Source organism: Ursus arctos, unplaced genomic scaffold, assembly GCF_023065955.2.
Source record: "Ursus arctos isolate Adak ecotype North America unplaced genomic scaffold, UrsArc2.0 scaffold_16, whole genome shotgun sequence".
Lineage (NCBI taxonomy): Eukaryota > Metazoa > Chordata > Mammalia > Carnivora > Ursidae > Ursus > Ursus arctos.
The window spans coordinates 46,427,942-46,444,225 of record NW_026622830.1 but is presented as its reverse complement, the minus strand read 5'-3'; the positions used below and the strand labels follow the sequence as shown (position 1 = coordinate 46,444,225).

The 16,284-nt window shown below is 47.1% G+C and overlaps 1 protein-coding gene and 1 pseudogene across 1 annotated transcript; one reads left to right on the top strand and one right to left on the bottom strand.

Moving 5' to 3' along the window:
• Positions 1-260: 260 nt before the first annotated feature.
• NXT1 (nuclear transport factor 2 like export factor 1) lies at positions 261-4,121 on the bottom strand. The gene is made up of 2 exons (XM_026487461.4): positions 3,679-4,121; positions 261-1,030 (listed from the first exon to the last, which is right to left on the bottom strand). The coding sequence occupies exon 2, from the start codon at positions 975-977 to the stop codon at positions 555-557; it is 423 nt and encodes a 140-aa protein (XP_026343246.1). The 5' UTR covers positions 978-1,030; positions 3,679-4,121; the 3' UTR covers positions 261-554.
• LOC113246794 (Y-box-binding protein 1-like) overlaps positions 4,037-16,284 on the top strand; it is an 87,799-nt pseudogene continuing 75,551 nt past the window's right edge.

Genomic DNA, 16,284 nt, shown 5'->3' with positions numbered 1-16,284 from the left:
CAAGGAATGATGGAACCTTCTAGTTCTATTCTTTTTTTACGTTAGGAAAACGCAATTAGAGTTGATCTTCAGGGTCAGTAGGACTAGCTTCCTCTTAAAAGCAGTTCCTCACCTCCTCTTTACAAGACTAGTTACTATAGCTGCTTCATTTATAAGAAGTTACTAATTCTTTAGTATTTCACTAAAGAATCTCATTTCAGGTGCTTTCTGCTAAGCTTCTGCCTTTAACCCTCCTTTGCCTCCTCCCTCCTCAAAACTTGGACAAACACATCACGCAAGGGAAAAAAAGCAACATCTGTATTGTTTTATTTGTCAGAATTTCCAGAACCAGGGTCTCTACTGGACAAGTAGAAAAATAGAAAAGTTGACTACTTTGAAAAGGCATCTATGACAAACAAGAATACACTCAGAAAGGGGCTCACAGGACTCCGGCAAATACAGAATTAAGCCAGAGCAGTGTGCCTGGAACAACAGAAAGGAATTTGTGTCCCCACATTTTGAGATCTGTGTTTCCCTACAGAGCTGGTCTACAACAGAAGCCTCTCGTGGCCCCACTAGCTGGCCCAGTCCTGGAACCGAAAGCAGTCACTTGCTATTTTCCACACTGTGTTGCTTGGTGAAGCCTGGGCTGTCAGGATGAAGTTTTGGTTAAAGTCCCGTTGTTTGTTGCCTTCAAACTTCACTGTTCCACAGATCACAACAAGAACTGTGGTCTGGCTTGGGGTGGCTTCATCATGGACAGGCTGGCAGTCTACCACGTTGATTTGGAACTCACTGGAAGGCAACATTTCAAAAAACTCACTCAAGGACTCTTGTCCCGAAACAGCATTTCCATTCCACACCAGGGTGGCTGTGCCCATGTACAAGCGGGACAGCAGTCGCCGCCGCTTATCCATGGTGCTGTAGTACACATTCACAAACTCCTCAGCAGCTCTGCAGGCCTGATCCACGTAGGTCTTGAAGTCCACTGATGCCATCTCTGGCCCTGCTGAAGGAGGCCCAGGTGCTCCTGCGCCTGACGGAGCGGGGGCTGTGGAGCAGGAAGGTTGAACAGAACCCGTGTGAATGCCCAATTTCGTTCTGCCCCAACAATGGAATAAGTCTCCTTTTCTACTGGTGGCAAAACAATTACATACTGTAGGGAGATGACCCTAGGCTCAAATTTGGCTGATGCCTCACCTTACTAAGCCTCAGTTTGCTCATTTTAAAATGGAAATATCACCATTTGTGACACAGTTGTAATGTGAGAATTAAACAAGACAGTGTACAGCAAGTGCTTAGTTAAAAAGCCTGATACCTACATGTTCAAAAAATGGTAGCTATTACTATGAATTATAAGAATCTCATTTTGTAAAAGATAGTGTATTTGACTATGGAAGGTCATTTTTTCCTGGAAATGTGGACCAGGTGTGACTGCCCCTAGAGAAGTGGAGAAACAGCGGATCCTGGATGAAGACCACAACTAAAGGAGAAGGGGCCCAATAAAGACCAATCAGATGGCACATGATCCTCAGCGGGTGGCAAGTCTGAGAAAACCTATCAAGAGCTCACCCAACAGATATTGGGAGAGCAAAGAGAAGGCAGGTTTCTTAAGAGGATAAGAGAGCAAATGTCACTAGGACAGTACCAGAATAGTGGTCTCAATCCTCATGACAAGCAAACCTGGCAGCTGACTGGGAATGAGAAGGAAGGGCTCCTAGCTTCTGTGAGTACAAACCTACCAGGCAAGTCCTGTGAGCCAAAATGGAAAGACAAGTTAAAAATGGAAAGGCAAGTTCTGGGGCTCCTGAGTGGCTCAGTCTGTTAAACATCCAACTCTTGATTTCAGCTCAGGTCATGGTCTCAGGGTCGTGGGATCCAGCCTCGCATCCAGCTCTGAGCTCAGTGCAGAACTGGCTTATCCCCCTCCCTCTGCTTCCCCGCCCCAGCACTCTCTCTCACTCAAATAAATAAATAAAAATCATAAAAGAAAAAAAGAATCAAGCAAGTTCTATGGGATAGAAGGTGGGGGGGTGGTGGCATCAAAAAAAGAATAACTAGATGAAATGTCAAATTTCCTTAAAAAAAAAAAAAGGAAGTCCAAAAGCATAAAGAAATATTATTATTTGCTTGTCTCAGAGTATGGTACATGTGTTACAGTTCTCTGCTCTTTTTTGCGTCATTAAAATATTTCACTGTAAGTGGGGCACCTGGGTGGCTCAGTTGGTTAAGCATATGCCTTCAGCTCCGGTCGCTCAGGTCTAGACCTTCAGTGGGCTCCCTGCTCAGTGGGGAGTCTGCTTCTCCCTCTGTGTCTCCCCCTGCTTATGCCCTCTCTGTCTCTAATAACTAAAAAAATCTTCAAAAGAAATTTAAAAAATAAAATATTTCACTAAAAGAAAAAATTCATGACAGAACATTACTAAAGCAAAGGATATGTTTAGATATACAAACAAATTTTTTACGTCAGAGACTTTTTTTTAAAATATCAGCTCATGAAATAAAGATTTCACAGAGTTGGGAAAAAGTCAAGTACTCTTAAGGGCTGAGCAAAGTGGAGGCTTCTGCCTCAAGTAAAGAACTGTTAAGAGCAGGCAGGAGCTTGGTCCTAGAAGTAAGCAGTGACAGGACCAGGCAGACAGAGGTCTTTGCACTCCCTCCCCGGACTCAAAGTCAAGCCTCAGCAGATCCGGATTCTGAGCTGGGTATCTGCTGCCTACTTTACATACATCATCTCATTTAATGGTCACCACAAAAGGATGAAACAATTTTACAAAGGAGAAGGGAGAAACTTAGGGGTTGGATCAAGGTCCTGACAGCAAGCACACTCCTGATTTATCTTTAGAAGAAGGCATGTGGCCTTTGAAAATGTCAAACTATGTTGTCCTTTTACTTGCTTATCCTTTACCTGCTTATCCTTTACTTGCTTATTCTTTACCTTTACTTGTTGTCCTTTACCTGCACCTAGGAAATCAAGTCTCTAAGGGCACCTTTCCAGGACTGCTAGTTTGAAGCTGTCCTTTCAAGGGCCTCAGTTCCTCTCTTGCTGGAATTCCCGGCCACCTGACATCCACATTACTTCTCACCCTGACGTGCCCCAGTCCCTCCACCATCTCAAGTCATTCTCAGAAAGCCTCCCACCCCCCAAGTTCTGGCAAAGCGACTTTCCAAACATAGCTTAGCAACCTGTCCTGGCCCCATTCCCTTAAGATAACCACCTCCTTGTCTTGTGGTTCTGCTACCTACAAAGCTAACAGCTCGCCCTTCTCTATCAAATCAGGGAAAAGAATCATAAAAAGCGAGATAAGTATCAGGCTGTGACGATGCCGCCTTCTCTCGGCAGCCCACACCGTCAGGTTCTTTGGAGCTGGACCAGAGAAGATGCAATAGGCCTCATTTCTGGCGGTGAGTCGCTTTTCATCAAACACATAAAGTCAGCCCGCCCTGGCCATCTCTGGCCCGAGACCTGCTCCAGTGCCCCGACTCTTCATCGCCAAGCGTATTTACTGCTAAGCACTTCACAAGGGCAAAAACCTGAAGCAGTATTGCAATGACACCACGAGGGAAAGGACAAAACCCGGCTGATTCCTGACAATGGGGGGAGAGAGTGGGGGTGCACGTGGCAGATGTCTCGTGAGTCCCTGGGCCGGCCCTGGGTCTTCAGACTGACGGCTGCGGGGGACGGTGGGGGACACTTACCTTCGCGGCTGGTGACGTCCGGGGTCAGCGCGGGCGGAGGTGGCGTCCTCGGTCAGCGGGGGGGCAGTACCCCCGGTCGGCGACCTCGGTCAACGTGGGTGGCTCAAGTCAGCTCGGGACACCCTGGTTAGCGGGACGGGGACCTCGGCCAGCGCGGGCGTCTCTCGGTCAGCGCGGGCGGCGGCGCCCCTACCGGGCGCCCCCCCCCCCGCGTCCCCCAGCTCCACGGAGGGCCGGTCCCCGAAGGTTGCGGGGCAGGCCTGCCGAGGCTCCGCGCTCCTCCGCCGTTCGCCTCAGGAGGAACCGGCAGAGCCGCCCTTCTCTCACCCTTCCTCCGGGATCCGTCCGCGTCGCCGAGATGGCTGTGCACCGGGACCTGCCGGCGCCGTCCGCGGCTTCCCGCGCGCGGCCAGCTGCGCGCTGCGCAGACGCCAGGGCCCACGGCTCCGCCCACTCCCGCCTCCCTGTGACGGGCAGCTGTGTCAGCCGGCGGGACGGAAGACCGGGAGGCTAGCTCCGCCCAGGTGTGGCTCAAGGGAGGGAGTGGCTTCCGGGAGAGGCCCTTTCCCAGAAGACCACAGAAAATCAGCGGTCGAGTTTTCATTGGCTCAACCAGTCATAAAAACCGGTCCAACTGGTTAGTTGGGATTCTTGATTGGATGAAATCTCCTAGGTCCCGGCCCCGGAACTAGAGGTGCGTGAGGTCTCTCCCAGTTGAGTGGAGGCCCGCTTGACAGAAGAGAATGGGGAAGGTGTGTGAGGCGGTCTCAGATACTTGCCCTACGACCTCCAGTCACCTGCAGTTGGGGTAACTCTAGTTAAAATTCTAGTTAAAAGACGACTTGGTGCAACGCCGGGGATCACCACCAGCAGCAGTGACCCAACTAAGGCTTTTACACAGACATAGTAAGCGGGGCTCCAGAATGTCCCGCGGTGGCCAAGCTGGTGAAGCCGGCAGAGCCCTTGTTGAACTCTGCCTGATGAAGCATCTCAGCTGATTACTCTCCTCGATAGTTTAAGTCCCTAAGGACTCAAAAGTTGACATCCTAAAGGACACATAGGAGAAAACCCATTTTAGTTAAGTTGGAAACTCAACTAAAAGCGAGAGAAGAGTCTAGGGTGGGAAGAGTCTGAGTTTGGGAAGTAACAAAAGTGTGCCAGAAAGGGAAATAAAGGCAATTTCCTTTCTTGTCCTGGGAATTGTCCAGCTCCGAGGAAAACCGCCTGGCTCCAGCTATGGCCCATGGCCTGGTTGGTATTGTGCTTCTCTTTTCCAGCCCTGAAACTAGCTGCATTTCCGCCAAGTTGGAACCCGAACTTTTCTTTAAAACAAGAGGCTCAACGGGATGGAAGCAGTTAGTGTGGGACTTGGGAAACAATTTACAGCGGGGGGTAAAAAAGATTTCTTTAGATACAAGATCCTCAAATACATCCACTTGTCTGAGAGCCTGAATAATTCCTTCAAAACTGGGAGCCCTCTGGGCATGGTGCAGTTTACTGATGTTGCCATGTCTTTAGAGTGTGGTGCATTTAATTCATAAGTCCAGCTCTGAGGCCTTGTAAAAGCACAGGGCTTTAGCCCTGGGAGGCTGCAGAGCCAGCAACAGCAACAGGAGGGTAAGAGGGTAGGAACCTTTCAGGTTTGTGTCTCCAGCATTTAGAATTGTGCCTGACCCACAGCAAGGGCTCATTCAGTACTGTTTGAATGAACAGGCAGGCTGGAGTTCAAGTCCTTGTTCCACAACATTCTAGTTGTGATGAGTCCTCTCCAACAGCCACTCCCCAATGCTTGGAAGCAAGCCTGCTTTTACTCCCCTTGCAGTTCTTGACTTTGGGAGGTTAGAGGCATCCCCGACTCTAAGAGACACCACAGTGGCACTGTATGCCCTGAGCACGCTCCTGGGTTGGTAGGAGACCCAATTTAGGCCACTAAGTCTTGGAGAAAGTGTTTGCTAGGGGATTTGGGGAAAAACGCTTTTTCTCTCTCCTTCCACACATGTGAAATATGGATGGTGCAGCTGCAGCCATCTTGCCACCCTGAGGGGGAGCCCGTGGACAGAGAAGCAGACAGGAGACAGCGAGAGAACTCAGGCTTTTGGTGGCTGTGTTGGGAACCAAATCAGACCTGAAGTTTGGACTTTTCGTTTCAAGAGCCAGTGAATTTGCTTTATTTTTTTTTACTATTTAAAGTTGGGCATAAACATAAAGGTATTTATAACTTAACTAGTGTGACTTGGTGCACTAGCAGAGTGATGGTGACAAACGAGTTAACTTCCCAGAGGCTCAGCTGCCTCATCAGTAGAAGGGAAACAGTAGCAATATTCATTTCCTTGGGTTGATGTGAGGAACAAGTGAAACAATGCATGGTAAGTACTTAGCTCAGGCCAAGCACAAAGGAAGCATCCAGAAAACGTTAGTACGCTTGATGTTTTGCATTGGCAGCAACTTCCTTATTTGCCAACAGTTCCTCCAACAACTGGCTTTTAAACTTGGGACAAGTATAGTGACGAATTAGTAGGATTTGTCACCAAGTCACATGCACATCCTCTGGAAGATGAGCCTGGCTTAAGCAGTGGTGGTGCCAGCAGCCCCATTTGCTGCATGGAGTCCGTTCAGGGAGGAAGGGCTCATCCAGTCATACACGCTGAGCCTCTGGCAGCTCTGAAGATAGGCCTGACTTATGGATGTTGAGGTCTGTAAACACAGGATTGAGCTTTTCCCCATTATCAACATAGCTCTCTGCAGGATCCAACAGCATTTGTTTATCACGAGAGGCTGCATCACTTGGCACCAGGCGATCTACAGCAGTGGCTGGGCAGTTGTGCCCCCAATGCATTGTCATCAAAAACAAATGTGTGTGTGTTTTTTCCCCCATCTTAGCAGAATCAGATGAGCTGCTGCTGGACCAGAGTGAGCTGCAGCTACATTTCTGGGTCAGTTGAGGCCCTGGGTTTTGGGGATATTCTGGGAAGGCAGGAAGAACTGCCCATAAGCTTAACAGCTGAGGTGTGGCCTTGAGCAGAGTAAATGAAGGAGATGTGGAGAGCTATGCCACCAGAGAGAAAGAGAGGGAAAGAGGATGAGCTAGATTACACACACACACACACACACACACACACACACACACACACACTCACTAGCTGTGTAGAGTGGCTCCCTTGATTCCTGGTAGTTTCTCATCCTTATTGTGACGGATTTTATTTTCAAAAAAATGGCCACAAAAATATTTCAGTCCCACATGCTTGTCCAGAACCTTGCCTTGCCACACTCCCCTTGACTCAGGCAGGCCTATGTGAGTATGTAACTTCTGAGATACAGCCTCTGCAAGGCTTTCTTGATACTCATGTGCTGTGAGTAGCCCAGGCCACATGGACAGGCCCATGTGGAGGGGAACCTTGGCAGCCAGCAGTCCTTTGAGTGGACGGCCTTGGAAATGGACCCTCTAGTCCTGGCTTGGGCTATCCGGGGCTGGTGTGGCATGGAGCAGAAATGAGGCTTCCCAGCCAAGCCCATATAGCAGATTTGTGAGCAAAATAAATCATTTTTGCCCTATTAAGCCATAGGGTTCATGGCGGTCTGTTACAGAGCAAGAGAGCCAGGACTCTCTCACCATTGTCCGCAAGTCTTGCTGAGGCCCTGCCCTGAGACTCAAGGAGAAAGTTTCAAGTGACAGTACCTCCCCTTTAAATTTACATCTGTATGAATCAGGTTTGCCACCTGCTGCCAAAGGAACCTTGAAGATGGGGCCCCAGAAGCCACCTTAAAGAATTCACCACTGTCCTGAAGCTGGCTCCCTCCTCATCTCTAAGAATTAGTTGAGACTGTAGAATTAGTCAAGACTGTACTTTTGAGAAGGGTATCAGTTTCTTAACTACAGCTAGAACCAGCTTCCCAAACACTAGCACATGCCCCTTTGCAAGACAAACATATTCTCTGTGAGAAGGTGAGGGGGAGCCCCAGCAGGATGGGCAGGTGACCCCATGAGCACAGGTCAGAACGAGGAGAGGCAGTGGATGCATGATCCCTGCAGCCAACAGGCTGAGGAGCTGACAGGGCTGAAGGACCTGTGTTTCCAGGAAGAGAAGTGTCCCCAGGGGAACCAGATACGGAGTTCATGAGCAGAGCTCCCTCCTGCCAGCACTACCCATGTTTACCCCTCTTTGTGAGTTTCTGCACTCTGCTGGCAAATACTTCAATCTCTTCGCTGACACCATAGCCTTGGGAGCCGGAAGCCTCCTTTCTCTTAAAGATGACATTACGATTGTCTACTCCAGTCAGTGTTTCTCTCACTTTTAACCCTGAGGGGATGGTCTTAGTTTTCTGTTTCTAAGCAGATTTCATGAATTAATGTATATGAAGTGGCTGGTGTGCAAATGTCCTGGTTTGGATTGCTTCACCAAGAGATGGAAGTCACTGATTTGGAAGGTGCAGGAGCACCAGTAGGGGAGTGGAGAATTGAGAAAAAGTAGATGTGGTATTGTGATTTATAATAAGAAATATATATTTGGTCTTCTGTTCCTAGCACAGAGCTCCTAAAGCCCTCAAAATTTCCTAAGTGTTGAGAGCCATAAAAGTGTTAATTAAAGTTTTTTGTTATGTTAATGAGGTAATTTTTGGGAAAGCCCTTGGATCTCTGAGGATGGGGGCTGGTTGCCAAGGGAACAAACCTTGTGATTAGAGGGTTGGAACTGTCAGTCCCACTCCTCAACCGTCCAGGAGGGGAGAGGGTCTGAAGATTGAATTTTAATCACTTCTGACCAATAATATAATCAATCATGCTTATGTAATGAAGCCTCCCTAAAACCCCGAAAGGTTTGGGTGCAGAGAGCTTCTGAGTTGGTGAAAACAGGGAGATTTGGGGAGTGTGGGGTGGTGTGCCTAGAGAGGGCATGGAACCTCTGCATCTTCTCCATACCTTGCCCTGTGCCTCACTTCTATGTGACTATTCCTGAGTTATATCCTTTTATAAAAAAACCAGTCATCTAGTAAGTAAAATGTGTCTCCAAGTTCTGTGAGTCATTTTAGCAAATTAATTGAACCCAAGGAGTGGGGGTCATGGGAACCTCAGATTTATAGCCAGTAGATCAGAAATACTTGACAACCTGAACTTGCAAATGACATCTGAAGTGTGTGTAGGGGACAGTCTTGTAGGACTCAGCCCTTCACCTGTGGGATCTGATGCTGTCTCCAGGTAGATAGTGTCAGCATTGAGTTGTATTGTAGAGTAACCAACTGGTGTTGGAAAATTGCTTGGTGTGGGGGGAAAAACCCACACATCAGAATTGATGGTCCCAATCAGAATATTAGTAGATTACTCAGCCAGCTCCCACCATGGTCAATGGAGCCTAACCATGCTGCAGAACTCAGCATAGAGCAGCGGCAGAACACAGGCTTCAGAATGCTCCTCCATAGAGGGCAGAGGAGGAGGGAGCTGGGGTATTCACACACCAACAACTGAGAGTTGAGGGGTCCTGGGGAGGGTGTCATTTCCCTGGCATTTCTGGCCTGCTGGCAAGAGGGGCCAAGAGGTTTCCCGGCTACATATGGAGAAAGCCCTTAGGCATTTGGAAATCAGCCTGTAGTTCACTGCTAAAAAGAATACAGCAGGCCCCAAATGGGATCACTTGTGCTAAACCTCGTGCCATCAAACCAAAACTTAATACCTAAGCTAACTGAAGATTCAGCTGCCCCCAGAAATGTAACCTTTAACCAGTCAACATGGAATTACCTAGTCAGCACTAGTGAGATAACCACCCTAGAGGCCCTTCCATTCCCCTTAGGAAGGCAACTTTACTTTGCTAATTTCCTTTTCTGCTCCTTTTTTGCCTTTAAAAACCTTTCCTTTTCTACAACTCGAGGGAGCTCCTTTCTACTTGCTGCTAGATGGGATGCTGCCAAGTTTATGAATTGTTGAATAAAGCCAAATAGATCTCCAAATTTATTCAGTTGAATTTTTGTTATTTGACACCACTGAAATAGGAAGTCCCAGGCTCATGGTGGGCACATGGTATCCACTGCAGCAGGCATTGTAAGTGGTAATGCACAGAACTCCTGAATGACCTGGCACACTCAGTGTCCTTCATAGACATCACTAGAGGGTGTGGCCTGTGAAGTGGCTGGTGACAGAGCTATTGCCCCCAGACACCCAACCATGTGGGCTCACTGCATATCTGGGGGGATGGGGCACCAACTCTTCTGTGTGCCTCCTTAAGCTGTGGTGCCCTGAGCTGACCACATGAGGAAGAGTAAGATGTCTCCTGCCCTCAGTGAGCCAAGGGGAAGAAAACTATCAACATGAGAGCCTCAGGGAATGATGAATGGCTTGCTCTGGAAATGCAGATCAAAACCCCAGTGAGGTCCTCTTTCGCACCCTCTAGGATGGGTATACTCAAGAAACGGAAAATAACAAGTGTTGTTGAGGATGTGCAGAAATCAAGACCCTCCTCCATTGCTGGAGGGAATGTAGAATGGTGCAGCCACCATGGAAAACCGTCTGGCTGCTTCTCAAAAAGCTAAACAGGGAGTTACCATGTGACCCCACAATTTCACTTCTGGGTATTCCCTCAAAAGAATTAATGACAAGTATTCAAACAAGTATATGAACATGAATAACAAAAAGGTGGAAGCAGCCCAAATGTCCATCCATGAAAGACTGGATAAAGAAATTGTGGTTTAGTCACACAATGAGATATTATTGGTCACAAAATAAGTGAAATGCTGACATATGCTGCAATGAAAACATTATGCTGAGTGAAAGAAGCCAGACACAGAAGGTCACATGTCGTATGTGTCCATTTATATGGAGTATCCAGACTAGATAAATTCAGAGAGATGGAATGCAGATTGGTGTGTGCCAGTGTGCAGGGAGGAAGGGGGAAAAACTGCTTCGTAGGTGAATTTCTCTTTGGAGTGACCTGTGATATCTACAGTGTCTTAAGCTCCTCTTGCTTCTCTGTCTTGCTGTGTGCCATCTCTTCTGACTGACAGAGCACAGGCACCTTCCTCCCGCACTTCACTTTCGTCTCACCGTTGCTTATGCCCCTGTGGCTCCTATGTGGGAACTGGAGTTCAGGCTCTGCTGTCTTCCTCCAGAGCCATTAGGACAATCCAGGTGGATCAAGCAGAAAGAACATGGGAACTTGGAGCTAGATAGACTTGAGTGACCTAACCCTCGGAGCACTTGATTTCCTCATGTAAAATTGGGGCACCATCCCTAGTGCTGACACAGGGATACACAGGCAATGCCTGTCTCTCAGGGGCACAGCTTGTCATGACAGCACCCCAATATCTGCTTCCATCTTCCTTCCTTTCCTTACAGGGATATTGGTTTTTCTGATTAGGAATCTAAGCATACTCTTCAAAGAGATTTGCCTAGGGCAGGGCTCTCACCAAGCAACATGGGCTCCCACTCTTCCTTTCCACCCCTGCCAAGCTCCAGCCACGCGGGGTCCTTGCTGCCTTCTACAGCCCTCAGGCTGCTCTCCCACCATGCCTGTGCTCCTGGCATTTCCCACATCTGCACAGATTCCCTCCAGCCTTCAGGGTCAGGTCCAGGTACCCCTGTCCTCCCAACCTTCCCCACTTTACTGAACTGTCTATGGTGCGTCCCCTCTCTGAACGGTTCCTGTGCCCCTTTGACAGCTCTTGTTTTGTGCTGTCCCATTCATTTCAGTCATCTGTGGAAGAGCTCTCTCCCAACTGAGGGCTGAGACAGCAGGCTATGTGGGCCCTGCTTTATTCAGAGTCAGCAGAGATGTTTGAGTGGTGAATTGATCTTGGGCTGATCCTTGTTTTCTGAGAGGCAGCTCTCAACTGGGAGATATGGGGGTGTCTGGGGAAGACACTAGCCCGCTGGAGCTGCATGATGTGATGAAGCTGCAGGACTCAGGAAGTAGACCCAGTGAATAAGCAGTGCACTGAGAGGGCCCCATGCCCACCTTCTAGGTCCCCATCCCTCCCAATAAAAGAGATTTGGGTGTCTGTGAAGAGGAAGAAGAAGGAGGAGGAGGAGGAGGAGGAGGAGGAGGAGGAGGAGAAAAAGAAGAGGAGGAGGAGGACAAAGAAAAAAAAAAAAGAAAAAACAAAATTGCACTGGCTTGATGGGCTTGTTGCCTTGATGGGTGAGGAGGGTTTGAATAAGGAACCAGAATCTTGGGAGCTCAGAATCGAGTTACAATAATATTCCTTCTTGCCAGCAGCCTGGGGAAGCTGCATGGAGCAGATGGTGGAGGTGCCTTCCATTTTCTCCTTCCTGGATGAAGGTCCTCTGGCCACAGACTCGGGCCTCACCCAGGGCAGGGCAGGATGCCCCAGGGTTGTGTGTGTGGGGAGCTATACCCAGGAGTCTCCCTTGACAATGACAGAAGGAGGACGGAGGATAAATATCCCTGCTTCAATGATCTTTGGGTAGGATATGCCTTCCACCATCCTCAGGAGCTCCCCAGGGACTGACCCTAGTCTCTGACAGTGTCAACTTGCCCATGGACACACCCTGTCCTGGCTTCTTCCTACACCCCAACAGGTGTATTTTGTGATCACTTCCCCAATGTGCTGCTTACACTTGAGTGATGGTCTCAGAGTCAGCTCTGGGGGAATCTGAGCCTTGAGCAAGAAGAAAAGACTCTCAACATTTAAACTCCTGGGAAATCTACAGAGGTGTTCTTCTGGTCCCTTGAAGGGTCAGTATTTTGTTATCAGGTCTTTTTCAGTGACAAGCAGCAATAAACCCAATCACATCTAATTCTAACAAACTATAAGCAGAGGTTCCCAAACTTGAGGAAGCATCAGAACCCTCTGGAGGATTTGTTAGCTCACAGATGCTAGAGTCTTAGCCCCAGAGTTTCTGCCATAGAATGGACGGGATGAGGACAAGATTTGCATTTCTAACCAGTCCCCAAGGCATGCTGGAACTGCTGGTCCAGGGACCATACTTTGAGAACCACTGCTCTCAATGAGAGAACAAAACACCTGTGGATAAGGGCTCAGAGGTGTCCCAGGGTGAGGGCTGCTGGGAAATCCTCACTGACGCAGAGGTTTCCTAGTTTCTGCTGATAAAGATGACCCACAAATCCAAGCCTGGGAACTAATGTCTTTCATGATGTTAGAGTACTAAATCAAGCATCTTCTCCTCTCCCCTGGCAATTAGTTCAGACCTACCTGTGGAGCATAGCTTTCCTACTTCAGAAGCTGTCTGGACTTCTTCAGCCCTTCCTTCTGAGTTGCTGTTTGCAGCAGTGGCCACAGGAGTGCAGTCTACACTTTGGAGAAAGCTGTTCTTGGATTCTGAGCTGGCCTCTGCGCGGATGGCCCCAGGACTGTGAGTCCATTCTTACCGTAAACCAAAGCACTTCATTCCTAGACCAAACATTTGAAAATGTTGCAAAGTCCAAGGACATCTCATTTGACTTGATGGGTGGCTGTGCAGAGGGACTTCTTTGTTGTTGTTTTCTTTCCCTAGGTGGAAGTTTTAGAAGCCTTTTGGAAAAGTGGATGTCCCTTTGCCTTCCCAAAGCAACAGAGCTTATATTTTTTGTTGTTTGCTATTTAGAATCCCTGAGGTCCTGTCTCTAAATGCTGCTTTGTTAGTGTTTTTAGTCAAATGTTTGGCATTTTGAACTTCTGTCCAGGAGTGGTTTCAAGGTACTATAAATGAACAGTATACAATGGGACAAAATGGCTAAAAGGGTGAGTGGGTGGAAGAACCAGTTCAGGTCCCCCAGGCAGCCAGCTCTTACTAGCCAGGTCCAGACCACATGGGGGTGGAGTTGCTATGACACTGACCCCCACAGAGGCCCGCCCCTCGGCTTCTCCCCATGGTATCAGATGGTCAGCATAGGTCAACACTTGCAGTCTGGGCTTTCTACTTCATGGGCCCTTGGAGGTTCTCAAGGCAGTGAGGGATCCCATCTCTGCTGAGCGAACCCTGGGAGCCCTGAGCAGAAGACCTGCCCCTACCCCAAGCCTCCCAGTCCCACCCTCCATAGTCCTTGGAGGGCCTGGCTTCCTGGGACTGCAGAAGGGCAGCTGTCAGCAAATGGCCAGGTGGCTCTATCCACTTTCTAGTAACCATCAGTCCTCTACCCTGAGTGGAAGCAGAGGCTGCCTTTAATTTAATTTAAAAGCTTAAGTCAAACTTCTGGCACATGTATAGAAGAGTTTATAAAGCAAAGCTAGTGCCTCTTGTACTGCCCTCCTTCCCCTCCCAAACCCTGTCCCTGGGGCAAACATTTGCAACTGTTTCTATTTAAAAAATAATTCTACAATAGTCTATTTAAAAAAAATAGAAACAGTTGCAAGTGTTTGCCCCAGGGACTTTGATCTCTGTTATCTCTATAAATTGAAACAATAAACTTATAATTCAATTGCTTGATTTATCAAGTTTAGACAATCTCCAATGACCCCATTACAATGATAGCTCATTTACAAGGTAGGTTCTTAAATATTTATTTATTTATTATTTTATTTTATTTTATTATGGTATGTTAGTCACCATACAGTACATCAGTAGTTTCTGATATCGTGTTCTATGATTCATTGCAGTTCTTAGCAAATTTCATCATGTTTAATGACCTTTAAATGATCACCCCTCTGCTTCTTATTCCACCTGTAATAGGGAATATCAGTTCTCTGCTCTCTCAGAGGAGATTAGCAGTTTTCTCAGCCATCTCTCCTAAAGTCCCATCTTCATACATTGTGAGATGCTGTCACACATGGCCACCCAACCTAAAGACTGTGCTGATTAGTTTCTTTCACAGCTAGCTGTGATGTATGACTCTTCTGGTTGATGAGATAGAATTTGAAGTGCTATGTGGGACTTACCAAAAGTAAGGAGTCAGGGCCATTCTCCCTCCTTTCTCCATTCTACTACCTGAAATGCAGATGTGATGACTGGTGCTCTCACTGCCTTTTTGGGCCAGAAAAAATGTGGGCTATATGCTAATGATGGTGGAGTGGAGACGGAAGGACTTGGCTGCCTTGTGATTTCATGGAGGTGCCTTAAGAACTCTGGACAGCTTACATGTAGACTTCTTTTAAGTGACTGAGAAATACAAGCCTATTTTGTTTACATCATTTGGGGCTCATTTGTTAGATGCTATAAAATCTAATCCTAACTAATATAGTTGGGAATATCTTTGCATTGACAGTGTCAAGTTTGAGTATATTTACCTTCCATTCTACAATGATTATATCTCTTATTCTTTGCCTAGATGGAATTTAAATATTAAGAACAAGTAAATAGAGTTTACATTACTATGGACACTACAGATCCACACAGTATGTGAGGATTTGCTCTTCTCTTTCTCTCCCAAGACCTGTACCACCCCAAGAACGATGTTCTCAGATTCAAAGTCCAATGTGTTCTCTTGCTCTGCACTTCTTAAATCATGCTCACTTTCCTTTGCTTCCTACTTGGATCATGTCTTTATGGTGTAGCATTTTGTTCTTCTTGGAATTCAATTTTTTAAAAGTTTATTTTAAGTATTCTCTACACCCAACTTGGGGCTCAAACTCACAACCCCAAGATCAAGAGTCACATGCTCTTCTGACTATGCCAGCCAGGTGCCCCCTTTTCTTGGAATTTCTAATTGTTTTTATCTTTGTTGCTCTTGCTCTTGCTGTTGACAGAATAACAATGTGCCTTAATCACCACCTACAGTCTGCCAGCCTTTCAAGAATACATTTCATTGACTGAAATACCCTTTACTATTAGAGTCATAACCTTTTTTTTCTTTTAAAGATTTTATTTATTTATTTGAGAGAGAGAGAGAGAGCATGAGAAAGGCAGAGAGGGAGAAGCAGGCTCCCCGAGAGCAGGGAGCCTGATATGGGGCTCAATCCCAGGACCTTGGGATCATGACCTGAGCCGAAGGCAGACGCTTAACCAGCTGAGCCACCCAGGTGCCCCACTAGAGTCATTGCTTATGGACCTTTGGATCTTTCCAATTTACATGGGTTTCTTTCAACTGGGGAAATGTTATTCTATTTTTTTTCTGCATGAATTTCTCCTCTATACTTTCTCTACCTTTTCTTTTGTCTCATAATTTGGACCCCCCCCCTTCTTTTGCCTATGACCTGGTGTGATGATAAATTTACATGTCACTTTGACTGGGCTAAGGGATGCCCAGATAGCTGGTAAAATATTATTTTTGGGTATGTCTGTGAGGGTGGTTCTGAAAGAGATTAGCATTTGAATTGGTAAGCTGAAGAAGAAAAGAAGATTGCCCTCACTAATATAGGAGGGTGTGATCCAATCCACTGAAGCCATGAATAGGGGAAAAAGAAGGAGGAAGGGCAAATTTATTCTTTTTCCTTGAGCTGAGACAGTCATCTTCTCCTGCCCTCTGATATCAGTGGTCTTTGTTCTCAGGCTTTTGGACTCAGACTGAATTAGACCACTGTTGTAGTCTGGTTGCAGACTGCAGATCATGGAACTTCTTGCCTTCCACAATCATATGAACCAATTCCTAGTATAAGTCTCTCTCTCTCTCTCTTTCTCTCTTGTCTGTTTCTCTGGATATCCCTAATACATCTGGAAACTAAAAAAATAAAACTTTATCTTGCATCCTTTCCACTGATTTGTTATTTGTCATAATTTGCCACTTATAT